Source organism: Oryzias melastigma, linkage group LG14 (genome assembly GCF_002922805.2).
Source record: "Oryzias melastigma strain HK-1 linkage group LG14, ASM292280v2, whole genome shotgun sequence".
Taxonomy (NCBI): domain Eukaryota; kingdom Metazoa; phylum Chordata; class Actinopteri; order Beloniformes; family Adrianichthyidae; genus Oryzias; species Oryzias melastigma.
This window is the reverse complement of record NC_050525.1, coordinates 15,691,460-15,717,335: the sequence shown is the minus strand read 5'-3', so window position 1 is coordinate 15,717,335 and position 25,876 is coordinate 15,691,460. Positions and strand designations below refer to the sequence as shown.

The 25,876-nt window shown below is 37.3% G+C and overlaps 3 protein-coding genes across 7 annotated transcripts; 1 reads left to right on the top strand and 2 right to left on the bottom strand.

Annotated features, from left to right (window-relative positions):
- Positions 1 to 664: 664 nt before the first annotated feature.
- Positions 665 to 10,879, bottom strand: tpte (transmembrane phosphatase with tensin homology). 3 transcript variants are annotated; one of them, XM_024265656.2, is made up of 19 exons: positions 10,388 to 10,521; positions 10,086 to 10,163; positions 9,886 to 9,966; positions 9,767 to 9,814; positions 9,540 to 9,701; positions 8,363 to 8,482; positions 7,800 to 7,899; positions 7,657 to 7,720; positions 4,959 to 5,023; positions 4,822 to 4,882; positions 4,655 to 4,736; positions 4,489 to 4,577; positions 4,340 to 4,401; positions 4,167 to 4,247; positions 1,610 to 1,715; positions 1,439 to 1,536; positions 1,267 to 1,362; positions 1,108 to 1,178; positions 665 to 1,012 (listed from the first exon to the last, which is right to left on the bottom strand). In XM_024265656.2, exons 2-19 carry the CDS (start codon positions 10,127 to 10,129, stop codon positions 904 to 906), a joined length of 1,539 nt encoding a protein of 512 aa, XP_024121424.1. In that variant the 5' UTR covers positions 10,130 to 10,163; positions 10,388 to 10,521; the 3' UTR covers positions 665 to 903. The 3 variants fall into 3 exon arrangements, with proteins under 3 accessions (XP_024121424.1, XP_024121427.1, XP_036071131.1); XM_024265659.1 differs by lacking the exons at positions 10,086 to 10,163; positions 10,388 to 10,521 and adding an exon at positions 10,774 to 10,879; XM_036215238.1 differs by lacking the exons at positions 10,086 to 10,163; positions 10,388 to 10,521 and having other exon boundaries at positions 9,886 to 10,076.
- Positions 10,826 to 17,687, top strand: fgl1b (fibrinogen like 1B). 3 transcript variants are annotated; one of them, XM_024265660.2, is made up of 9 exons: positions 13,649 to 14,013; positions 14,089 to 14,181; positions 14,797 to 15,049; positions 15,139 to 15,298; positions 16,610 to 16,707; positions 16,814 to 16,902; positions 16,975 to 17,100; positions 17,173 to 17,237; positions 17,326 to 17,687. In XM_024265660.2, the coding sequence occupies exons 2-9, from the start codon at positions 14,104 to 14,106 to the stop codon at positions 17,504 to 17,506; spliced, it is 1,050 nt and encodes a 349-aa protein (XP_024121428.1). In that variant the 5' UTR covers positions 13,649 to 14,013; positions 14,089 to 14,103; the 3' UTR covers positions 17,507 to 17,687. The 3 variants fall into 3 exon arrangements, with proteins under 3 accessions (XP_024121429.1, XP_024121428.1, XP_036071132.1); XM_024265661.1 differs by lacking the exons at positions 13,649 to 14,013; positions 14,089 to 14,181 and adding an exon at positions 10,826 to 10,940; XM_036215239.1 differs by having other exon boundaries at positions 13,649 to 14,181.
- Positions 17,658 to 25,832, bottom strand: LOC112142361 (thrombospondin type-1 domain-containing protein 1). The gene is made up of 8 exons (XM_024265651.2): positions 25,612 to 25,832; positions 24,611 to 24,725; positions 23,868 to 24,262; positions 21,407 to 22,046; positions 21,013 to 21,174; positions 19,427 to 19,832; positions 18,721 to 19,237; positions 17,658 to 18,640 (listed from the first exon to the last, which is right to left on the bottom strand). Exons 2-8 carry the CDS (start codon positions 24,660 to 24,662, stop codon positions 17,993 to 17,995), a joined length of 2,820 nt encoding a protein of 939 aa, XP_024121419.1. The 5' UTR covers positions 24,663 to 24,725; positions 25,612 to 25,832; the 3' UTR covers positions 17,658 to 17,992.
- Positions 25,833 to 25,876: the final 44 nt, after the last annotated feature.

The following is a 25,876-nucleotide window of genomic DNA, read 5'->3' as shown; positions in this document are numbered from 1 at the left end:
AATTCAGTTTTATGCAGTGGCTGGGAGATGTTTAGGTCCAGAAATGTTCTTTATAGTGGAAAAAAAAAATTGAAAAAATGCACGTTTTGGTAAATCACCTCATAAAAGAAGAAATAAGAGAAAACATGCCCTAATCTTGATTTAAAATGACTTTAAAACACTAGATTTTGGAGTTTTTATTTCAAAACTATGTTTTTAGTGCCATTTTCACCATGAGCTGATGTCCTTCAGAAAAAAAGTCAAACTCAGGGAGGCAGGTTCATATTACTGGTCCGACTTGGAAATCACACTAGTATTGCAAAAACAACAAATCTTCAAACGGTGTTTAAAGCAGAATAACTTTCTACACCTGAACGACGGTGAATTTATTTGTAGTGCGTCATCTGTGGGGACACAGCTGAGCAAAACAAATAAAACATTAACCAAAATAATTTATTCCAGTCAGGCGGACCAGATTAAATAGTATAATGGGTCCACCCTTGCTTTAAAAATATTGCTTAAATCCAGATAGTTTAAAGCTTTTATTTCTGAAATCCTCCTGCAGGTTTGTAAGTTGAAGAATGATTTTGTTTTGCCGCCCTCTAGTGGCCACTTTCTAAAACTACCACTTTGCTTTGTTCCCTTTTACTGAAAGTAGCAGCATTTTGAGGTCATAAAGTCACACTTGATCTAAATTTGTTTTAATGACACACATTCTTATATACATTTTATGTGACAACAGTAAGGAACATTTCAGGATGAAGAATTTTTGGCTCAGATGTGGATTCTGCAACATTCCAGATAATGAAACCGTAGACAAAAGTCATATTAGTGCTCCAATAAGCCCCCCCCCCTTTTTTTCTTTTTTTTTTAATCACCGTCAAACCAACAGGTGATGTCATTTTCCACGTTTCTTCAGCCGCTTTACTTAGATTCGGACAAAAAGAAAACGGTGACCCCGAAGTCCTCCTTGTACAGGTTCCATGTTTTTGGTTTGTGTGGGTTATCCAGCTCGTCTCTGGGCAAAAACAGCCTGAAGGGGGTGTAAAGGGGAAAGCAAACATGGCGGTTAATGTAAAAGCCTTGAAAAAAAAAAAGGAACTACCAAGGAAAGAAAAAAAAACCTACTTATTATGCTCCACGAAAGAAGTATTGAACCAGAAGTAGAAGGGAACATCTTCATATCCTTTAGGAAGCCCCTAGTTAAAACAAAAGAAGCCTCACACATCTACTGGGGGGATTCTTCTTCTTTTTTTTTTACTTCTGGAAAAATGCAAAAGCACTCACAGCACTCGACTCAAACATAACCTTCACATCCCCTTCAACCACAGGCCCGTTCTGCAGGCTGATGACGGCTGCATTGCTGCCCGCATCAGGAAATACCTGGTCAGAATGAGCTGAAGTCAACCGCTCAGGAAAATAAAAATGACACAAAACCAAATGAGTTGGCGAGTCTTACTGTGCAGTTTTCTTGTTGGGCACACACGCACTGAAACACCAGCTCCCCCTTCACGATTATCTTCACCTTCAGATCGCTGCCATCACCTTTACCCACACCTGGACGGTGGAAAAACACCGACATAAACAGATGAAGGAGCTCAATGCTGACGGACTCTTTCTGTTTATTTACCTGCTATAGAGTGAATGCGAAGGCTTTTGATTGTGAGGCTTTGAGGTGGAGGCAGTTGTCTGCTGAACTTGGTCTTCATCACCTCGTAGTATCCAACATAACGGCTCTGCGGATGGACGGAAACATCATGAAGTTTTCACGAATTTGCACAAAAATGCCTGATAGAAATTGAGCTTTAATTTTTTATTTCTGCTTTTTTTTTACATTTTAAACAGAAGTGGTGACAGATCTGGATTTTAGAGACATTTCTAAGTTCTAGCTTGCAAAGGTTCAAACTACAACATGTTTTAGGTTAAATTGTCAAAAAACAATCCCGATCTCTTGGATGTAAAAAAAAAAAAAAAAAAAAAATGGCCCTCTCAAAATACATTTTAAAAATCTAGAATGCAAGACGTAAGTGAAAAATCTGCCAATGGAACTAGTAGAATTTGGTTTGGGAAGAATTCTTACAATAAATTGTGATGTCCTGTCCTTTTATAACAAAATTTTATCTAGAAATTGGCTATAAACACTCATAATTAGGCATTTTGCTCTAATAATTAGAAATTTCCTGCTTAAAAATAAGCGTATGTTACTGAAAAAACATATATTTTCAAATTAGGTAGATTCACGTAGATGCCAATTATTTTTTCTCAAAAAATATCCTATTTTATCCACTACAACAGTCAACTGTTAATTCAAATAAGACAACATAAAATTGTCAAAAAAATGTTTCAAATTATGAGTCAAAAAATGTTTTATTAGAGATAATCAAACATTTAATCTTATACAAAAGTTACTAGTAAGTTAGTTTGTCTTATATCAAGATATTTAAACAAGAAAATAGACAAAAAGACTTAGAATAATAAAAATAGGCCCCGTAGAAATAGGCAAAAAAATTATGTCAGGAAATTTTTCCTTAAATAACAAAAAACAATTGCCAGTAGGGTAAAAAAATGGTCTTAAAAGAATTTTTATTTTAAGAGAAGAAATATTATATTCTTTTAAATGTGTTTTCTTAAACTAGGATTATTCTGATATTGAAAAACTTTATTGATAAGATTATTTTTCTTGCAAGACAAATTTTTCTTTTTTTTTATTCTCTTGAGCTTTAGTTATTTGTTGTGCAGGGCAGTTTCTCATGCCACCCACGTTGATGGAAGCGTTTCCCCTCCATGTGAACGTCCAGTCATCTTGAAGGCGTTTGATGAATCAGCCAAGAGCACAAAAGAAACGTAGCTCACTCAAGAAATGAATCAGCTGAGGAAATGCAAAACAGATACTGCAAAAAATGTGGTAAAAGAAAATATGTTTGCATTGCAAGAAAAATAATAATCTTATCAAGAAAGTTTTTTTTTTTTTATTCGAATTCTTGGCACAATTTTTGCTTATTTAAAGCCCCACTTCAACTGTATTTTTAAATATGGTAAAATCGTTTCCAGTGATCTTTTAATTACGATTATAAAGTTTTTAGCCAAAATTGAAAAAAAAAAAAACAAAATGTTGATTTTTTTAAGACATATTTTGTGCGCAGTAGCTCATTAGAACTACAACTCTGGGTTGTGGGCGGAGCTGTTGGAGCAGAGTGAATCGCCCCTCCCCCTCCTCACCACTGAGAGCTTCGTTTGCCCGCTCATGCGTGAGCTCATAGCATCAAGCTAACAGTAGCAGCCCAAAAATATTGGATCAATCCAGCTGTACAGTTTTGATCTAGAATTCCAATTTGCAACAGCATGAGTGTTGAACGCTCATCATTTCTCACCCAAGCCTGAGCGGGGGAGGGGAAACGTAGCCACGCCCATTTCAGTAACTCTGTTATTAGTTTTAGCTTTTTCAAGCATCCAGTTTTCTGATCCAACACAATTTGAATTAGGAAATACTCAGAAACGCAGTTTTAATAGTAAATTCTTAATATACAAAATTGCAACAGGAATGCATTAAAAACTAAATCTGCAAATGGAGTAAGAATTTTTTACTTATTTCTAAGGAGCCTTACAATATTACAAATTATTTTTGAAAAGAAAAAAAGCCGAGAAATAAACAAAAAAATATAACAAGACGGGTTTTGTTTACTTCTAGAATAGTAAATAGCTAAAATGTTGTACATTTTGTAAGGTTTAACATCATTTTATGAAGCATCTCTGAAGACCCATTCCAATAAAAACTGTTTTTAACAAGTTCTTGTTGCATTTTTTTCTTATGATGGAGGACATATGTAAAGAAAATTACACTAAATATTTAGGGTTTTTTTCAGATCATTATGAATCAATAGCAGATGAAAAAAACGTTTGAAAATGAGCTTATTTGTGATGTAGAAAATACACTGGGCGGGCTTACTCTACGTCATCCGTCCACAACAGTTCTAATGAACTGCTGCCACCCTGCATATACTATGTCCTAGAAAATGATAAATCCTTTGATTTTACCTAAAAACAGCATAAATATAATTAAAAGACACTTTAAAAAAATCGATCAAAAGATGCAGCTTGGCCTTCAACCTGATCCTTCAAAAGATAAAACAACAAAACTATTTTTTTTTACTGCAACAGTCCTCAGCCGTGGTTCCTAAAAAGCTGACCTGGGAGGGAGTCTCCACCCCCTGGAACTTCGAGCTCCGACTCTTGTCTGTCCTCCTCTCGCCAAAATACTCAAGGCTGTCCTGTTTCCAAGCAGAAATCAGTGTTGGCTTGTTTGCTCATGCAAGAAACTTTAGAAAAAAAATATATAGAGATAGTGCAAAAATTAAAGTACCTGTGCGCTCTCAAACTGGTCGCTGTCAATGAGCCAGGTGCACACCATGGTGCCTGTGCGTCCTGCAAAAGAACAGAAGGGGGCGTGTTTTCCCTGGGAGGAGCACCGAGAAAATCACCTCACTAGTAATAAGTAACCCTCACAATCACCTTTGCCTCCTTTGCAGTGAATGGCGATGATGTTTTGGGGGTCAGCGGACATCCACTCCCTGACGCTCGCCGTGAATTTCAGCATATCCCTGAAACAGTTACAGGAGGAACCGTTTTACAGTGAAGGCTTCAGCAAAAATCCTTTCTGAAGACTCGTGGTTCTCACTCCAAAGAAGGGACGTTGTGGTCGTCGATGAAGACCCTTTCAACTCTGTAGTGGAAGTGCTGAGGGTCATAACCTTTCTCACCTTTAAATAGTGAGAAAAGGTTTTTTTGTTAATCAAAATGTAATAAATAATTCAGCCAATATGATCCAGAGAGAGGCCGACTCACTGCAGAGGTTATAAACTTTATAATGGCCTTCATGTTTAGTGTCTAGAAACCTGGCCACCTCCTGTACAGAGAGAGAAAAACTATTTAAAAGGATTTAAATACGATGAGGAATTTTTAGGATCTTTAAAAAGTTTTACCTTGATTGGATTTCTATAAAAGGCCTGCTTCCCAGAGGAAGGAAAGGACATCGCTATGACACGATCTGTAACAGTAAAAAAGATGTAAACACAGATTTTTTTTAATCACAAGTTCATAAAAAACAAAAAAGAAAACATAATTTTTGGAGTATAAGTTGCGTTTTTTGCAATATTAGCCAGGGATGTGACTCATACTCAGGAGTGACTTGATTTTTATTTTAAATAAATAACAACCACCACTAGAGGGCACTGTGGGCTTGTGTTTCAGTATTTGCTACTGACAGCAATATAGAAGAAGAAGCATTTCTAAAGCTTTGTCTGAACTCCTTCACTACACACTATATAGTGCACTAGTGCAATAGTGCACTAATGTGTTTAAATGTAATTTTTTTCAAAATCCAGCCATATTTTCATCATCAGAACACAATGGAGTCACAAATACACAGCGTGAAATGTATGTATTCATTCAATTTTCATTTGCGAAATCCATGACGCCACATCCTGTGTCTATCAAAACAAAAGTAAAGTAGTGAGCATCGTGTCCAAATTGTTTTTAAAATCAAGGGCATTATATAGTCCTGCACTATATAGATTTTTAGTAGTTAGGGATTAGGGGGGGATTCAGCTTAGACACTATGCCCAGTGTGCTACGTTCACACCAAGAATTGTATGTGCTTTTAGCATGTGGTGTTTACTTAGGTCTGTCGGTACCCAATACTCATATGTACTCTTAACCCTCACTTCCACCGAGCGTTTTGTTTTGATAGCGCCTATGTGGTGCAGACCACTAGTGTGTTGTTGCGTCATTGTAGTCCAACGACTAGAAAAGCAACAACAATAGAGATCATCCAGCAGCTCGTCTTTTTATCCACCACAGACCAGGCGCTCCAGTTGTTTGCAGGCATTTTAACTATAGACTTGTAGCCGAAAGAGTTCAGAGACAATCACAAAAACCTGAATGTTTACAAACGTTAGCTTAAATTAGCGCCATATTAGCACTTTCTAATGTTGTCATCACTTTTTGCCAATTAATGGGTGGTTACAGCGGCTCCGCCCTAACCGTTCCGTTCCACTTTTCAATTCAAACCTACAACTGATGGGGCCCTCAATAGGTACGGTTCAGTACAGTGTATAATGGGTTCATTTTACTATACCGTACTGGACCGCTCAGTGGAAACAAGGCTCTAGTTGGAAGAGGTTTAGTGAAAAGAGTTGAAACGGTGCAAATCTTGCTTTAGGATTTTTTTTTCACAGCTCCATTCCGATTTATGAAAGACTTTGTGTCATATAGCTATCTATTTTTTTTTTTTTTTAATATTTCGGAATCTATACTTCTCTTTGGTGCAGTGCAATTCATGTGTTGTTCCTCTTTCCCACTCCCCAAAGGGAAACTGCTTTTCCATAATTAATGGTATAAAGCCAAATGAGACGTTTGTTTGTGATATTGGGGTATATAAACATAATTGAATTTAATTGAATATAGTTCCAGCCAGACACAAACTGCAATATTAATACCTCCTTCATTATCGGTTTTCAAACGGTTGGTATTTTCATGATTTGGAGATGACGCTACCAAACCTTTTTTACCAAATATGAGCCTGTTTGGTCAAAGTTCAACTGACTTTTTGTTCAGTTTCTGTGCATTTTGTATATAGAGCCTCAAAACAGATTTAAAAACTAGTGAATGTGAGAGTTTGAAACGTGGAAACCAGAATCATACGTATATGTGCGTTTAAATAGACCGGGGTGTCCAAAGTCAGTCCTCGAGGGCCGGTGTCCAACGTTTTCCAACCAACCTGCTATTGCAGTTCCTCATTGGCCAAACACACCTGATCCAGGTAATCAGCAGCAGATAAGGCAGCAGGAGGCCGGCCCTCGAGGGCTGACTTTGGACACCCCTGACCTGACATAGATACTTTATTGGAAGTGGTCGCTCGAACGCACGTTTCCTAACGCAGCATTTCGCTAGAATTGTTCCAAAGAGGCATTGAAGATGAAGAATTCAACTGAATTTGTGTTTTTAAGTGATATAATCAGTTCAGTTGACTTGTTAGCATGTTCTTTATGCTATGAATTTTTTTTTTCCTACATTGCACTGATTTACTAGATTCCTCCTATGTTTCATGAAGCATCAATATGCAACAGTAGTGAAATATGCATACATTTAGTTTATTGTTATCCATTACAGGTGGGCGTATTGATCTGAGTATCAATAGTATCGATACCAAAGTGAAGTATTGATATAGGGTGATGAGATTGATCATTTTACTTACAGTATTCAAGTAAATGCAGTGTCTACCTGTCTGTCAGTGTTGTCAGATTGGGCATAAAACTGCTCGGTTTGAGCAAATACTTTGGGCAGGAAAATGCCTAATCTAGCAACACAGTCTCTGTTCTGTCTTTTATTATACACTTAATATTTAATTCCTAAAATTATTCAGCAACCAAACATTAAAAAAAAAGTATTGGTGTCAGTGATATTAGTCCTTTAATTACTTAGTATCAGATCAATAAATAAATTCCCAGTATCACCCGGCCCTATTATCTATTTCTGTGTTTTTTTAATTGACTTTCAAGATTAAATGTCCATTATTGGTCCTGAATATTTTAAACATAAATTTCTCCCAAAAGTGTGATTTATAGTCAGAAAAATGCAGTAATAAGCAATTAAGTTAAAGCACAATCATGTCATGCCAACCTGTGACGTATGTAAGATCAAGGTCAAATCCATCCTTCTGGTAACGCCTCTTGTTCTCAGAAATCTAAAGAACAAAAAAAAAAAAGATTAAACTTGCAAAAACTCGGTCACGTGACCTTTTCTACGTCTTCCACAAGCCTCACCATCCTTCTAGTGACTTTCTCCAACTCCTTTTTCTGAGCTGCTAGTCGGAAAACCCTCACGAGGATTATTATCCTCAAGAAGCGAAAGAAGTTAACAACCCTGGTCAAGAAAAATTAAGAAAAAAAAAACATTAAATTTATGTCTCTTTATTTTTTCCTCCTAAAAATAGCCATTTTGTAATATGAACGTTGACCGGACTGGCCTGCACGGGTTCATTTATTTACAACAATGACACAAGCTAAAGTAGAGCACAGATCCGAGCGCAGATACTCCAAAACATCAACAAATATTGATGCTGACACAAATCATGGCAGATTTAAGTCAGCACTCGCAATGTGCTGACACAATACACGTGCACAGTAAACATAAATACCATTTTTACGAAAGCAAAACAACTAAACTGGGTCAATTGCTAGAAAGCATCACAGATATTAAATAACTCGTTCTTTCGAGTCTTTGTTTTCACATTAATAACAAAAGATATATACACAGTTTAGGTAGAAATTAAAATAAATTAAAAGTGATTATCTTTTGAAACATTTAATTTTCTAAACACACTGACCTGGGAATGAGGCTGACCCCCGACAAGTCACTGAAGGTGTAGACCATGGTGACGACCAGCGTCACCACGACGACACAGGCATCTACGATGTTCAACTTGGAGCTGAAGTACACCTTGAAGCTAGTCAAGAGAAGTTTTACATCATTAACCCCTTCATGTCACAGCAAATCTGCTCATTTAACATCACCAAACACAAAAACAATACATAATAGTTTATTTTATATCATTAGAAATAAAGTTAATAGGGCTGGGTTGATAAAATCAGTTAATCGATCTAATAAATCAATAATCGATCCATAAAAGTAGAGATCGATCTAATGCATAAAGCTAAAGCCCGCTAGCTTGATGCTAACATATAATGGGATTTCCTATAGGATGGCTAATGCTAACGCTTGGTCAAACAAATCATACATTGCTGACTAAAACATCTTTATAAACTCACAGCCATAAATTTTCCAAAATCTTTTAAGGAAATATTTTTTAAATAACCATTTGTGGTCATACTTTCTTCTTCTTCTTCTGGAATAAAGTGTAATGCTATAATGCAATTGCCACCTAGTGGCCAAACTGAAATGATCTCCAGGAGAGGCAGAACAATTGTTGGAGCTTCTCTGTTTGAGAATCCATGTAACACTGTATGCTATTAAAAATCTCATTATTATTTAATAGTAATTAAAAAAAAAATCAGAATCAAATGGATCCAGGCTCTGGTGAATCGAATTGAATCGATTCTACAAAACTCTTAGCGATACCCAACCCTAGGCATGATGAAGGGGTTAAGAAATTGTTTTTTTTTTTTTTTTCACTGCTTAGATTCTACAATGTCTGGCGGTTAGATGTTGCACGAATAGGATTGACAGTGACTGCACAAGCATTCCAGAAAGTAAGACATCCATTTCCTGTAAAGCTTCCTCTCATAAACTTCCTGTTCAGCAGCTCATCTCTAACTTTCTGCTGACACGACATGGAGAGTGTTTGTCAATTTTCCTGCTCTCACACTGAGGTTTTGCTCGTAAAACTGAAGTTAAACAGTCACACTTGTTAATCAATCCCAAGAAAACAATGTGTACTTTTTTAAAGAATTGTTTTTTATCAGAAACTGGGATTTTCCCTTAAATATTCCACATTTTTTTAGGGCTTTTTAGGGCCTTAAAGGGGGTATTTGTTCCCCACCTACCCTTCCACATAGACCCGCAGGAGGACGTCAGCCAGGAAAAAAAAGGAGATGCTGAGGGACACGGCTTCCAAAGCGTGGCCAACCTCTCTGCTCCTGGCGGGCAACGAGAAGTCCACAATCACAAGAACAAAGTCCACGATGATCAGCACCACTCCAAAGAGGCTGAAGGAGAGAAGGTTCCATGAGTACATGTCACAAAAGATCCACTTGACAAAAAACACACTCACCGAAATCCAAAGGACATGACAAATGGAGTTATCACTCTGCGGATGTTGCTGCAGGGGAAAAAAATAGGGATTTTAGAGGATTCTGGAAGATTTCTGCAAATTTGAAGGAATATTCTTACTGGTAAAGAGTGTCTGGGAGTGCGCTCTCCTCCTTTCCATTATCGATCTCCACTTTTGCATCTTCCATCTTTGCAACGTTTCTGACCATCATCAACAAAAACATAAAAAAAAAAAAACATTTTTTTAATGATTTGCAATGCTTTTGATTTAAAAAAAAACACATGAATATCACACTTTCCCCCCAAAACTTGTGTCTCACCCATTCACTCCAGCATCTGACCCTGGGTCGAAGTGGACAGACATGATCAGGTATTTAAAAACTGGTCCTCCTTCAAGTCTGACGGCAGGAAGTGCAAAAATCTAAATAAAAGTAGTCAGATTTTGTGCAGCGACGGTCAAAACTACTACAAGTGCGCGCCCACTGGTTGTTTTAATTTGACTGGTATTTTCAAAATTAAAGCCTTGGCATTTCAACTTAAAAGCAATCGGAACAAGCAAGAAATAACAAAAAATAAAAAAATAAAAGCACACAAGAAAAGCTGCAGCCGCTTTAACACTGACCTTAACCGATGGAAAGCATCTATTGAGTGTTTTCCACAGTGAGTCAACAGCAGAAAGCAGCGACGCTTGGACTGTACGCCCCTTTAGACCGTCATTCTCGAAATTATACGACACTTCATCTTGTGACTTTTTTAACGGACGGTGAAAGACGGTGCAAAGGTTAACCTACTGAACTTTTTTTGTATCCCTTCACTTTTCTCCGTCATTTTTCCTCCTCGCTTTATTTTGCAAACGCAGTGGTTTCAGACTTCCTGGAATCAAAACACGATGTCCTTTTTTTGTCTTTCTTTCTCGCCATAGTTGCTGCTTCTCTTTCCTCACGTTTACTACATCCACTTTCACACCGTTTCACACCAAAAGAAGCTTCGAGGAGAAACTTAAAGTACCTGAAAGTTGGAGAGTGTGTCGGCAGTCTGCAGCCTCGCCTCTAGTCCTGCATCTGGTTTTAATTCAGACCGCTGCTCTTTCTCTGCAGACAAAAAAAGGAAAAAAAAAAAAAAAAAGTTTTCCCCTTTTTACTTTTTTTTATTCCCAGGATGGCCTAACCAAGATGGTAAGCAAAAGGAAAGTTAGGAGGGAAATCATTTTTTTTAATTTCATAGTTTTTTACTTTATCTTGAAATTGTAGATGATACATGCTCATTTCTTTCCAGTACTTGCAGATTAGTGATTAAAATAATCCCCTCATTATATTATATAAAAAAGGAAAATAATGTTTTTTTCTTTTCTTTTAAAAATGTTCCTAATTAACATAACCAAAATCATTTACAAAAGGAATATATATATATATTTAAAGACAAATTTTGATTTTTTTTTTTGTTTGTTTGTTTTTTTTTTTTTTAAGCTTTCACGCAGGGGATTTTATGCTTACTGTTTCCAATAGTTCAGAATGGATAAAAAGAAAAGTTTCAGATTTTTAAAAAATATTTGTTTATATTGCTCTTAACCAAGCTTATTTGAGGAAAAACTAATTTTGATTCACTTTTTAAGTTTTTTTCTTAGTTTGACACATTTATTTTGAAGTTGCATGAGATTTATGTTTGAGTACTGTTCCAGAATGCAAAAAAAAAAGAAAAATTATAAAGGGTTGTGATTTTTTGTTTTATCATTTCTTTATGGTTCTTAAATTATCTAATCAATTTATTTACAAAAGGAAAAACTAATTTTGATTCACTTTTGAATTTTTTTCTTATAGTTTGAAACCTTTACTTTGAAGTTGAAGGTGATTCATATACATGCTTCAATAGCCCAATGTGTGCAGATTGGTGATTTAAAGAACCCCCTCAATCTGCAAAAACACCAAAATGTTTTTTTTCTTTACTTCATTTCTTTTAATTTTATTTTCCCTTTTTAATTATTCCTAAATGACCTAACTAAGATAATTTACAAAGGAAACTTAAAAAAAATGTGATTTTTGATTTTTCCTTTGAATCAGATGAGTGGGGAACGTATGCTCCAGTTAGTACCTGTATTCAGTTTGTTTGGATTGGTGACAAAAATAATTTTCTCATTCTGCCTAAAAACGGAATTTGATTTTTTTTGTCTTTTTTGCATTTTCTACTGATTTAAAATAAATAAACTATCATTACTTACATTTTAGTATGTTTCATTGCTTAAAAACTTTATTTTGAAGTTGCAGGTAAATCATGCATCCCTGTTTCCAGTGTTTCTGAATTGATGATTAAAAATTCCTCTCATTCTGTGAAGGATTACCCTAAAAAAATAGTGCACAAAGTTTATTTTATTAAATAAAGCAGGTACACTATTGACCAGGGACAAACTTTTTTGTCTTGTTGGTCACAGAGGGTTCTAAAACTTGACAAAAGGGCTGAATCATAAACTTGAAATGTTTTGGTAAGCAACCTCATTTGAGGAAAAAAAATATATATACAGGACTAAAACATGCATGTTTTTTTTTGCACCGATTGGTTGATGTCTTTCAGGGAAAAACACACACTTGCTGTGTTTTTTGTGTTAGAATGATCGGAAAAACGACCGTCTGACTCAAAAAATACACATAAACGTGAGACAATCAACAAATCTTTCCACACAACATGAATGCAAAAAAACTTTCTGCACCTAAACACACGTCAGTTTCTTAGTGAAGCACCAGGAGAGGCACCAAAATTACAGAGTAATATAAAATATGGATTATCAGTATAATTGATTCTAGTGTGGTGGGCCAGATTAAATGGTTTGGTGGGCCGCTTATGCCCCCCAGGTTGTAGTTTGACCACCCATGCTACAGACCATGTATGTGTAGTGTATAGGAAGTGTATACTTCTTCAGAATGAATTGGAACATTTAAGTGTACATTATATAGGTATTTTTAAATTTCAGTAAATTTCAAGTATTCTGCCTCACTTTTAGGAAAGACCAGATATACTTGTAGTGCACTTAAATATTAAAAGTTGATGATACCTAAACTAAAAGTTAAACTAAAGGTTGATGAGCTCGAAAAGAAGTGTTGCCCCAAGAAGACCAGAATTAATTATTTAATACCAAGTTGGTTATTCAGGAGTCTTTCTTAATTCACAAGTGTTCAGATATTGGTGTTTTTGTAACTTTTATTCATGGGTTTTTGTATTGTTTATGCTTAAATTGTTCATTTTATCTGTTTTTTATTGTTTGGCTTCTGGTATTTAACATTTAGTAATTTTAAAAAGTGCAATTCTGAAATAAAAAAAGACAACTATTAGTATTTAACACTCTTTCCTTAGATTATTTACTGATAATGGAGCAAAGGAACGCAATGAATTTGCTTATCAAGTCGAGCAGTAAAAGTTCAAAGCATTTGTTGACACTATGCTGGGATTTTAAATAATTGTCCATTTGTCACCCAAAACTGAACATTTACTCACCTGCAGTACTAATACAAACATTGGTGTATATTTTTTCAAGTTGGAGACAATACATAATATTAAAATAATATTAATTTCACAAAGTCTGTGTTTTACATTTGCACCAACAGCTGTGATTGATATTTTTCCCTTAAAGACAAAGAAATGTCTCAGTTTTGTCCATGTAGATGTTTTTTTTCTTAAGCTCTTTTTAGTAATAACAAAAATACCCTCATTCATTGTTTTTAACAGGCCATAAGTGTATGTCAGCAGTTTCCTAAATAAATATTTACTTTTCACAGCCTGCATTTTGTGTGTCCTCTATTTGGACTCAGATGCTCTCCAAATGTGATGGAGGCAAGAAATTCTATGATTTTTTTTTACATTTTAGTTTGAATTAAACCACATCAAACAAAGCAAATATAAATTAAGTATTTATTGGCATGCAAGAAATATGAGCATTATTCTTTTGTTAGTTATTTTTATGTAAAAAAGAAAAAAGAACGGAGTCTGGATAAACAGCTCTGTTGGACAAATATGCGAGGAATGAATTCTTTTTGGATCCGTGGAGGCTCCAGCAGCTCTGAGATCAGCAACACTCACTTGCTTTCTGAAGAAGAGACATTTTAAACTGTTCTGAATTCAGGGTTCTGCAAAGATTGTTCAAGCCTGAATCACCTAATGTGGAGCATGCAGAACTGAGCCACACAATAAATCTAAAGCTGACGCATTTAAGAGGCTCTGAACTCTGAAATATCACGCAGAGAGACGTGTGGTGGAACGACGGTAGGTCTGGAAGTTTTGTACTCTTTAGTTCACTGGTTGGTATCAAATATTGAGAAAACATTTTTTATTTTTCAGAGAAATTTGACTGCGATGGGATTTATTATAAAAGCCATGTTGGCGTGGCTGTTTCTGTTTTGCACAACTGCAGGTTCTTCTGCACAACTGCCCGTATGTGTACTTTTTCTTTAACAGCATGACTGTATATTAATGTATGTTGGAAGCAAAAAATATATATTTTGTTAAAAGTATAAATTAAATCAAAAGAAAATTTTGTTTTTTTTCACAGTAATTGAGTGGTAGAAATGAAGTTTATGAAATAAATTATAGAAAATAGGGACAAAAATCAATCTATACAGCAAAATAAGTTCTTTTTTCAAAACTGAAGTGTAAATTTAACAAGTCTACAAACATAATTCTTGAGTTTGTTGTTGAAATTTCTTCAAGTACGAGTAAAAAAGTATAATTAATAAATAAAATGTGGTTCCAAAGTTAAAAATGAAAAGCTAACAGCATATACAATTTTCATTATACTTTAAATAAAAAGATAAAATCAAAATTATAATTATTTTTACAATTAGGATTTTGTGGAGCCCAAAAGTGGATGCACCTGCTTTGATTAACTTTTTTTTTACTTTAATGTCTTTTTAGTGGCTACATAGGACTTAAAGATGCAGCTTTACAAAATAAATAAATAATAAAAGTAAATTTTTTTAAATGTTTGATGTAGACTTATTGATTTAACAAATGACATATTTCCATTATAATTGACTCTGTGTTTTTAAGGCACAAGACTCGTGCTGGTCAAAGATTTCCATCCTGAAGAGCAGCATAAAGAAGCTAGAGTACAAGCTCTTGATTAGCACTTGGCAGGTTGAGCACCTGCAGAAGCACAAATACTTTAAACCTTCTCAACCGGCCGAGACAGACAGGAAGTCTCAAACTGACTTATTTTCTAGCACCAATCTGAACAACAGCTTGGATCAGACACAGATGACCCCCCTTCCAGCAGCTGGTAGTTTAATCGTCCATGATACAGGTAGGACACGTTCAGATATTTGACCTACTTTCTGACTGTAAAAGTGATGCATGGCAACCTTTGTGAGTAACCTTTTTGGTTCTTTCTAGACTGTTCTGATATATTTGACAGACTGCGACCGCCCAGTGGTTTCTATCGGATCAGACCCAAACCACAGCAGGATCCTTTCCTGGTGTACTGTGACATGGAGGATGGAGGAGGGTGGACGGTGTTCCAGAGACGTCGGCATGGGAAAGTTGACTTCAACAGGTATATTCATCCCCAGCTTACAGCACACGTGGGACTTAAGGCTAGAGGGGGGGAGTGTGGACCCTGGAGTGTGTAGAAGGAAGGAATTGGGAAAGGAAATCACACCTGAAAGACCCACTCTGATCATATTTTAAATCATGTTAAAAGTGGTCTTTTAATTCTGATTTAAAGCCTTGTTTCCACTGAGCGGTCCGGTCCGGTGTTTTGAGCATTTCCATTGTAAAAGTGACCCATTAAACGGTACAGAACTGTATCTGTTTAGGGCTCCGTCTGTTGTAGGTCCATAGAAAAATGGAGCAGAAGCCGCTGTAGCCATCTGTTGATTGGCAGAAAGTGATGATGACATCAGAAAGCGCCAATTTAGTGCTAAGCTAGCATTTCCATTTTTCTCTTTACAGAAATATCTTCTTTAATTCTTCTTTTAAACAACATTGAATTCCTGTTTTACATGATGTACAAAAAGTAAGCAAGAAAAAGACGAGCTTTTGGATGACCTCCATTGTTGTTGCTTTTCTAGTTGTCGCTCTACAATGACATGCTAGCACATGCTAGCGGTCTACACCACGGATGTGCCGTGAAAACAAACGGCTCAGGTGGAGTGAGGGGTAACTTAATGAAAAATGCTCAAGAATTAACTGGACCATACCGTGCCACTCAGTGGAAACGAGGCTTAATTTGCCCCCAAAAAAACCTGTGTCGTCAACATAATTTCTGCAGAGCAGCAGTAGTTCATTACAAATATTCCCCTGAATTGTGGGCGGTACAATTAATGCAGAGTTCTTCCCTCTTTGTGAGAGCTCTCTGTTTACACTATCTGCAGCTAGCTTACAAACCTCCAATTTAGCATTATCAGTTCAACAAAAATGGAGCTATCAGGCAGTACAGATATTAGCTAAGACGAGGAAGGCGACAACATACATGGATTTAGTCGGTTGTATTATCTGTCACAATAAAGAAGTACTCAGAAATCCCATTTTAAGCTTAATTCTCTTTATATGTGCCCTTAATCATTAGAAAAATGCCTCATGAACATGTTAAAAATACAATTTTCATCAAAGTGGATCTTTAAAGTATAGGTTGGAAATGTCTATCACTATAATTTACAACAATTCCACACACAACTTATTTGAAGTAGAGTTAACTAAACATAACTTTTTTAGTTGTGCAACCTTTAAATGTAGTCAATGATTAGGCCAATAGGTCAAAGAAATATTGCCCCTTTAGCTTACAAATAAGTTACTACAAAGCATTTTTTGATTGTTGTATAAAAATGTGAACATTTTAGATAAAAATAAGTGATTTTCATTTCAGAGACTGGGTGGATTACAGAGACGGCTTTGGTGACTTCAAGTTGTGGAATGATGAGTTCTGGCTCGGGAATGAGCACATACATTCTCTACTATTGGAAGGTCCTCCCCCACAATTAAATATGTTCTTATACAACTTCATATATATTTTTTTTATCTGTATTTGGTTTGTCATTTCTCAATAATTAACCGACCCTTTGTTCTACAGGTAGGAACCTGGTGAAGGTTGATCTGATGGACTGGGATGGACACAAAAGTCATGCATATTATGAGAACTTCAGGATCACCAATGAGGCTGTAAGAAAAAAAATCACATTTTTATCTTTTTTTCTTGCTTAAATTACAGGTATAAATGTGTTTTTTCTCCAGGATAAGTATCGTCTCCAGTATGGGAGGTACAGTGGGAAAGCAGGGGATGCTTTCACTGGTTCAGGGGGAATGGTGGAGCAGTGGTCCTCCTGCCTCAACAGCATGCAGTTCAGCACCAGAGATCAGGTAATCCCATTTGATCTCCACTCACCCATTTTCTGGTGTGTACAAATTATGATTCTTGTCAATGATTGACAGGACAACGACCGCTTCCTTCAGGGAAGTTGTGCCCAGGAGAATAAGGGAGGTTGGTGGTACAACAGGTAGTACTTTTTTACTTTCTACTTCCATTTGATCACAAGTTTCGGTGCTGGATTTAGTTGGAAAACTCCTGTAATTGTTAATCCACAGATGCCATGCAGCTAATCTGAATGGAAAGTTCTACCACAAGGGGAATTACAAGGCCCAGTATGACAACGGTGTTGTGTGGGGGACCTGGAAAGGTCTCTGGTACTCACTCAGACACACCACCATGAAGGTGCGACCCCTGCTCTTCCTGGACTCAGTTGGAAGTGGACTGGGAGAAATTTAAAAGCTCAAGACTCCATTTCTGGATAAAAAAGTTTAATGGTTTATATTTTGATTTCTCCTTTTGCTTCTTTTTCTGAACGTTTGATCATGGGATCAATAATATAGCATCTTTGTAACTCAACTAAATCATTTCCTTCTACAAGAAGATATTACTCTGATAATAAAGAAGCAGAATTCAGCTACACTGCCTCATAAATTGTGGATTTATATACACAGATTTATTTAAAAATTCATAGCAAAAATGACTCTTCAATAATTATTAAATGAATTAATTAACTTTTTGTGATATTTCAAAGTTTCTCCAATTAGATTTCTGTCTCAAAGTAGACCCATGCCAGTGTAGGATTGTCTAAAATGTGTATGTCTATAGCAGTGATGATAGTTTTTTTTTGGCAAAACCTTTAAACATTTACAAAAACACTAAATAATAAGTATTTGACCTTTGTCTCAAGATTCAGATTCCTGGGAAACTGTTTTCCTGATCTATCTACTCCTCTTCCTGCACGAACACAGGAGACAAATCCAAGTCCAGCATTCTCTGTTCTGCCTCACTCAGCCTGTAGGGGGAGCCACCACTGCTGCCGTGGTCCTCGGAGATGGGCAGCGAGCGGCAGCGGTCCCTCCTCTGCTCCGAGGAAGACACGCTAAAACTTGAGCTCCGCTTGCATCCTTTGGCTCCGGAGCAGGACTGAGCTTCCTTCAACTTCCTCGCTAAGATGTTCCTCTGAATAGGAGATGGGCCGCGCCGGTTCCAGTTCTGCTCCGCCCGCTCAACCTGATCTATACTCAGATCGTTGGTTCCGTGAGACCGGGTGGGCTTTGTAGCCGGACCCCCGATTCCTGAGTCTCTGCTGCCCCCTACTGGCTCACCACCCTTTTTTCTCTCCACTGTGCCACTAAAGTCTACGCTCTCAGAAGCTGGGAAACTGTTTGTGTTTGTTCCTGTGTTTTTGCGCTCCGGATTGTGAGAAGAAGCAGCTGAGTGAAGCCAGAGCTTCTTCTGGTCACTTCTGTGTGTATTGGCTCTAGTCCACTCTGAAACTCCATTCTCTGGGATAGGGTAGGGGCGGTGAGGTTGTCTTTCCCATCCTCCTTTGCTCCAACAACTTCCTTCTGGGAGAGTCCGAAATCCCACCTACAAGGCACAAATTTCAAGTTAAATAACTCAGATTAAAAAGAAATAAATCCAGTCGGCATGACATCCAGTTCCATTACCTGAGTCATGCTCCTTTCTCTAAACTGTCTGGACTGAGCTGCAGATGTTGCATAGAATTTGGTGTCACTGAAACTGGACGTCCGCCTGAAGTTCGGATTCTTGGCGCCGTCTGCATCTCCTCCTCCCATGAGGCCCATCGGAGCACTCCTTCCCACCATCTCCACCCAGTCAGCTGTGCGGTCATGCCACTTGGAGTTCCCTCTGCTGGTGCGAGCAGAAACCGGAGGGCCTGGGACCAGCATCACCTTCGGGCTCAGCCTGTCAGGTGTGATCCTTGAAGGCTGCGCTGGAAGCTTGGACAGTGGGGTCGCGACGCAAACGTGGTCGTCGTTATCCTGCAGACTCAGAGGTGAGGCGGACTGAGCAAACTCGCCATGTGAGAGAACGGCGGAGCTGCTGGGAGACTTTTCCACCGCGGTGTCATGAACTGGGCTTGAAGAGACATGGTAGAGCTGCGTGGCTTCTTTTAACCCCTTCCTCTTCATTTCTTTCAATTGTTGCTGAGCCAGTTTGTACCTTTGGCGACAATAATATTTAATTTACCAAGACTGCTGCGCCAATATTCTTTTAACAATAGAAGCAGTTAAGGTTCCACATCGATCATCTTTTGTTTTTAATTATAATTATGCCGTTTTTGCCAAAAAATACCACGAGAACATGTTAAAAACACAATTTTCATCGAAGTGGGTCTTATTTAAAACTTACCCAAACACTGATGGCAACACCTTCTGACCTGTTGGAGAAAGCCTTTCTGGGTCTGGTGGCAGCACCAGTGACTGCGACAGAGGCTGATTTCCACGGTAGTGCGTGTCTGCTGGAACGGCCACGCCCCCCGAGGAGCCGGGACAATCTGACAGGCTGGGTCTTTGGAGGCTGTGGCCACAGATGGAGGCCTCGTCCGATAACTTACGCCCGCCAGGGGAATGAATGGAACCTCTGCGCACTGAGCTGCACTGCGGGGTCTGACAAAACCTCCTCCACACAGTCACCACCACAGTCGCCATGATGACAGACAAGCAAAGGGAAATGCCGAGGATCACTATCATGTTGCCACCGAGGGATGTGACTCCAACTGGCACCGGGCGGGGGGAAGGAGACGGAGAAGGGGACACTAAAAAAACAAAAGGAGATATATTTAATTCTCTAAACAATTAGATTTAAAAATACAATTTATTCAAGTATTTTGTTGGGTATGGAAGCGTATTGCATATTGTAGTTCTTTTGGTTTTGTAGTTCTTAAAAATACAAAAATGAAGAACAAGTAAAAGAGCAAAAACACATTTTTTTCTTTTTTAATAAATTTTACATTTTAATAATACACAAAATTAGAACGAAGATCCCCTTTCTTGCAATACACAAAAAAAATTAGCACAAAAATGACATATTGTTATACATAAAAAAATTGAATGAAGACTACCTGGGTTTTTTTGTTGTTGTTATGCAAAAAAAATTGAAACAAAGATTACCTGTTTTTTTGCCATCCACAAAAAAATTAGAACAATGATTAAATGGTTTTTTGTGTTATACCCAAAAAATTAGAATGAAAATGACTTTTGTTTTTTGCTATCCACAAACAAACTTGAACAAAGATAACCTGTTTTTTTTTTCTTTTTTTTATTCATACATAATAAATTTGAACGATTACCTGTTTCCTAATAGACTACATGTAAAAATTAAAATGAAGATCTTTTTTATGTTACACACAAAAAATTAAAATTAATTTTTTTGTATTTTTTTTTTGTCATACACAAAAAAAATAAAGATAACCTGTTTGTTGGTTATTCTTGTTATACACAAATAAATTTACCTGTTTCTTATTAGGCTACATGAAAAATTTGAATGAAAATTACCTGTTTTTAATAAGCTACATAAGAAAATTAGATAGAAGATCTTCTTTTTAGCTATACACCAAAAAACTAGAACAAAGCTTGCCTGTTTTTATTATTTATTTAATGCAATACACTTCTATAGTAGAGTAGGTTAGTGCCCAGCCTGTTTGTAGTTATTTGCCTATGTAGTTCTTAAAATATTAGAACCTAGAACACAAAAAAGAGTGAAAAACTCATGTTTTTTTAATCAATCCCTTTAATTAGTTACTTTTTTATTTATACACACAAATTAAAACGAAGACTACCCTTTTTTTGGTAATAAGCAATAAAGAGAATGAAGCTTTTTTTTTTTAACTGAATGCAATACGCTTCCATAGTAGGGTACTTAGTTATACTAAAAAATGTATAATTGAAGTTTAATATAACAGAAAGATGGTATGGATATTAAAGAACAGAACTAACCAGCACAGTCCTCCAATGAACACAGGGATTGCTCCTTTATCATTCCACTGCACTGCAGTCCCTGCACACCCGAGGGAAGCAAACACTCACGAACCCGTTCCCTCACCGCTTCCCCACAGCTCGCACTGCACGTGCTCCATGGTTGCCAAGGTCCCCATTGTTCTGCCGGTTACAATTAGAATTTAAACGCATGGAGAAAATATATTATATTCAATGTTAACCAAAAGTAAGCTGATCTAAAGTTTAAAATGGTTCTGTTCAGAAGAAAACTCTGTTTTCAAGTTTACAATGTGTGTGTTTGAAACTGTTTACAAGCTAGTTTATCACTGGCTTTAAGCTGATCCTGATTTGATCCCATAGCTGATATCTGTTAAATGCTAATGTGTCCATTCACCTGCACTCCTATAAACCACCAGACAAGTCTGTGCTGGACTCGGGGAGCGACTGAAGTTGAAGACGAAGCGAAAGCAGTACTTATTCTTTCCCGGGTAGAACACGGAGCAGTTGAATTCTGTCTCGTTCTCTCCTTGAGTCAGCCAGTTGAAAGCCAGAGGAGGAGAAGTCGGTTCCTCTGGTCCCGGCCCCGTCGCTGCAGAAGAAACAGCAATTCCCCTTTTAACAGCTGCATCGCTGTACAGCACGACCTTCCCGCTGATGTGAGCACATGGTGGGGTTATCATTTTAACCGTCATGGTCCCCACACAGCCAGTCTTGTATGCGTTGGCGTTCTCCACCAGCAGCTTATAGGAGAATATACGGGACAGGTAGAGAGGTTCGAGGCTTTTCACTTCCTGCGTTGTGTGAGGTGATCGCACAGTCACTCTAATGAAGTCCTTCTCTGTGAAGGGGAAAGCGCAGGAAAACTCGACGCTTTGGGAACGGATGGCTTTGATTGGGCGCTGCACGCGTGCCCGAATCTTGTCGATGCTGTTGCGTCCTATCTGGTTGTACTCCATGTACGTGACTTCTAAGAGGAGAACGTCCTTGATCGAGCTGGAGCAAGCCGGAAAGTGTTCATTCATGAATATTCCAACCTGTGGAGACAACAGCAGGTTAGAGTGACCAGAACGACTTCAAATAAACTCAAATGTGGGTTCAACTCATTGACTGTATATGAGAACTGGATGAAGTGACCCCTCCTTCCTCACATTCCAAACAGGAAGTACCCAAATAAAAACTCCCATACAGAAATACACAGCTAATGTATTTTTCAGAATAACCCTTCTTGCTTTACCTGTTTTTAACATGTTCTTGCCAAACCAATTTTTTTTTCATGAAATTTTGTCTGTCATGAAAGTTATTTCTGTTATAAACTGGCCAATCAGATGCCTCTTTGAAAGTTTGTGGTCTCACGTTGCAGGTTCTAAGCATGTGATTGACAGATTCTATCGACCACGCTTTTATGTGGTAGGGATTTCAATTTTCAACAAGCTCACTCCTGATTGGCAAGAGTGGTTGTCATAGAAACAATGACTCAGACAGACTTGGACCATTCACTGAAAAAAATGTGTTCCCACGTTTGACGCCGCGGCTGCATGTGGGAGGAGCAATCTCACTTAGATTGTATGGAAGATGATGTTGAGAGATCAAGTTTATTTATTGTGAAGAGTGCTACAAAATCTTCAGTAATCCCGTCTCCATGTCTGGGTTTATGTGATCATTCTAAGGATTTCCTGGGATCGGGGGCCTTTATCTCACTACGGTGGCTGTGTCTGTATGACAGCCACTTCCGCTGTGTTTCTGTGTCTCTGTGACTGAGTTTGAAGGCTCTCTGTCCTGAATTAACCTGAGAGGGAAAAAATAAAAACAAAAATAAAATTGGGGGACCTTTTTTTATTTTCTCGATGAAAATAATAAAAAATATCATAAACTTCAGGAGACCAGAGCTGGCAACCTCCAAACCCAACAGAAGCCAGAATAAACTCTGGCAACCCCACGGCCTCAGCGGATTAAGGAAAAAGACAGAAGTTCAGGACAAAAACGCTCGCATTAGAATAGAATTCTACCCACTGATTGAGTCACTGAAAACGTCACATGCCCAAAGCTGAGTCCCTGATTGCAAAAATTCAGATATTTGAACGCTTGCTGCAACTCCCAATTCGTGCCGCCTCATTCAAGCTGCTGCAAGACCGCCACAATGTGCCTGTCTCGCAAATCGTCTATAAAAAAAAAAAATTGCGCTGCAGGACCTTAAGTCATGTCTGTACTATTAACTTAACATTGAAACTAGCAGCCTCGGCCATGCAAATTGCATTCGGTGTGAACACGACATTACTGAGAATTTCTGGTTCCAACATGGCGACGTCTGTCTTGCGAAAAAATTGCGACTGAACTGACTTAATTCCGTTGGAACTGGTAGTAAGTCTTTGTCCGAATTCCCTCCTTACTCAACTAAATAATAAAAAAAACTATATTGTGGAGGATAGTGTCCTGGATTTTAAAAGTAATCTAGACACCATGCTCACTCCTTTTTTTTCTTTAATGGCAAATATGGCGTCATCAAATTCTTGAAGAAAAAAACAATCAATATTTTATAAAAACTATTTATGAATTTGTGTTCTGATGATAAAAACTTGAATGGTTTATAAAAATAAATAAAAATATTTTTTTTTCATATGAAAAAAATAATTCAAGTGAGCATCGATGCCCACTGGTGTTACGCAGAGACTTCTGGGAAATTTCTGGGGTACTTGATTTTGGAATTGTAGATTCGGACAGCTCTAGAAAATGGCAAACACACTAGAGCACTGTAGTGAGTAGTGGATACATTCACTTATTTTCGGTGAGTGACATCACACTCACTCGGTCCAGTTCTCTTATACAGTCAATGGTTCAAATTAATTATTTGATCTCACCTGAAAAGAGTCAGAGTGGTTTGCTGCTCTATCCACAGCAATATGAAAGGTAGGCCACTGAACCTGCAATTCTGAACTCCACCACCAGGTGAGGCTCTCTAGGCTAGTGCCATCCGTTCCATTGGTATTTAAAGCAGGGGTGATGGAGGTCTGCCTCAGCAGGAACCGGAAAGTTCCCGCATACAGGAAGCAGGAACAATTGAACTCCACCTTACTGACCGGTTGGTTGCTGGGAAGAGTCCTGATCAGAAGGGTTGTGTTTGTTCCCATGTCGACAAGAGAAAGACTCAAGTTACTTACGATGCTGCTGCTGTTTTTTGCTCTGAAGTCCACAAATACGCTGCCGTTGCTAAGGGCAACATGGAATGATGGCCAGATACTGAGCCTTGCAAAAGCTTCAAGGAAGACACAAATATGCAAAATTAGACAAAACTTTTGGTGTACTGCTTACTATTTTTATGTTTAATCACATTTTTATGTTTATTTTTAATGTATGTTCTTATAGAAAGGTCATTGATTATTTTGGAAATTAATGTATAACGTTTTATTGTTGCTGAAGTTTTAAAATAATTAAGAACTTTTAGTTTTAGCTGACCATTTTACAGAATGTAACAAAACCATCACTTAACCACTCATTTTACTGGCTTATGTTTGGCATATTGTGTCATAAATTGAATATAAAAAAAGAGAAAGTTGTGCATTTTCAAACATTAACTTGTTTTTAGAGTAAAATTGAAACTCACCATATCCCAGCAGTGTCAAAAGGAAGGGCAGCGCTGAAACAGCCTGTGGCATTCCGATGTTTGTGCCTCTTTTTTATTCCACACCTCATGACCGTCTTATTCCAGCATGCCGCTCCTTTACGCATTGGAGGTTAAGTCATTAAAAGAAAAACAAAATCATCAGCAAGGTCCAGAAAAGGTTACACAAAAACAACGATTTGTGATAGAAGGAAGCAGAGAAGACATGTTTTCCTCTTGGTGTGCAACAACAAGTATGACATTTCTGGATTTATAGGTGCGTCTTCCTCTTCCTTTTCATGATCACAATGGGGGCAAGGAGCTGCCGTCATCACTCAAGCAAGGTTTTACAGGGGGGCTTTGTTCTAACTAAGCAGAAAAGACTTTTATGATTTCCCTCTAGTCTTTTTTTTTTTAAAGATTTTATGAATAACTGCTGTTGTTTTAAATATAATTTCATGTCACAAGATTCAGTTGTGCTATCAGTAAAATTATGAAATAGGAATGCTTTTCATATCTGTTTATGGCAATAAATAAATACCCCATACACACTTTCTTTTTCATTCAATATTGTTGATGTTTAATTCTGTTGCTTAGGATTAAAAAATATAGAGAACTTTAACATTTTGAGGAAAAAAATGTAATTTTATTTTTTATTTAGATTTTTGCTTGTTAATCTAAATGTTTAAATCATAGAATTGCTTTTCATGTAAGTTTTTCCTCTTTTTTTAAGTAGGAGTGAAATAAAAAGTGTTATTGTTTTATAAAAAGGAAAATTAAACATATTTCTTGATATTAAACAAAAATAATGACAGTGTTAAAGTTTTTTTAGTATAGCAGTTTTCCAACATATTTTCTAGCATACAGAAAATTGGTAAATAGCAAAAAGCAAGCATTTTGATATTTTCCAATTAACGTAGAAGCGCATGTGAATCTAAATATTGAACGTAAACCGTGATTTTTGTCGTACATCTCGACCCTGCGCGTGCCCGAGGTTTACTTACATATCTTTTTGTTGCTTTAGTCGCTCAAAACAAGGCATTCTCCCATCGAAGTCTTTCCTCGTTAAATTCAATTTCTAACATTTTTTTTAAAAGCCACAGAAATATTTCAGCAGCAACAAAAGGCTGGACGGTTAAGAGGCGCGCGCATGAGAGCGCGTGCTATCAAGTTCCGCTCCAACTAATTTCCTGCTGTACTTCACATCTTCTCATCCCAAAAGTGGAAAACATGATAAATTATCCTGGAAATACTTGTATTAGACTCACA

Coding starts and splice junctions, on each gene's coding strand:
- tpte (XM_036215238.1), bottom strand. CDS start 10,049: ATGTGTTTTTTTTTAAATCAAAAGCATTGCAAATCATTAAAAAAATGT. Junction 9,702..9,766: donor GTCATGTCCTTTGGATTTCG/GTGAGTGTGTTT, acceptor TCTCTCCTTCAG/CCTCTTTGGAGTGGTGCTGA. Junction 4,578..4,654: donor CACAACGTCCCTTCTTTGGA/GTGAGAACCACG, acceptor TAACTGTTTCAG/GGATATGCTGAAATTCACGG.
- fgl1b (XM_024265660.2), top strand. CDS start 14,104: ATGGGATTTATTATAAAAGCCATGTTGGCGTGGCTGTTTCTGTTTTGC. Junction 15,050..15,138: donor TTTAATCGTCCATGATACAG/GTAGGACACGTT, acceptor GGTTCTTTCTAG/ACTGTTCTGATATATTTGAC. Junction 16,903..16,974: donor TCAGGATCACCAATGAGGCT/GTAAGAAAAAAA, acceptor TTTTTTCTCCAG/GATAAGTATCGTCTCCAGTA.
- LOC112142361 (XM_024265651.2), bottom strand. CDS start 24,662: ATGCCACAGGCTGTTTCAGCGCTGCCCTTCCTTTTGACACTGCTGGGA. Junction 22,047..23,867: donor ACCACTCTGACTCTTTTCAG/GTGAGATCAAAT, acceptor TTGTCTCCACAG/GTTGGAATATTCATGAATGA. Junction 19,833..21,012: donor TTCATTGGAGGACTGTGCTG/GTTAGTTCTGTT, acceptor TTGTTTTTTTAG/TGTCCCCTTCTCCGTCTCCT.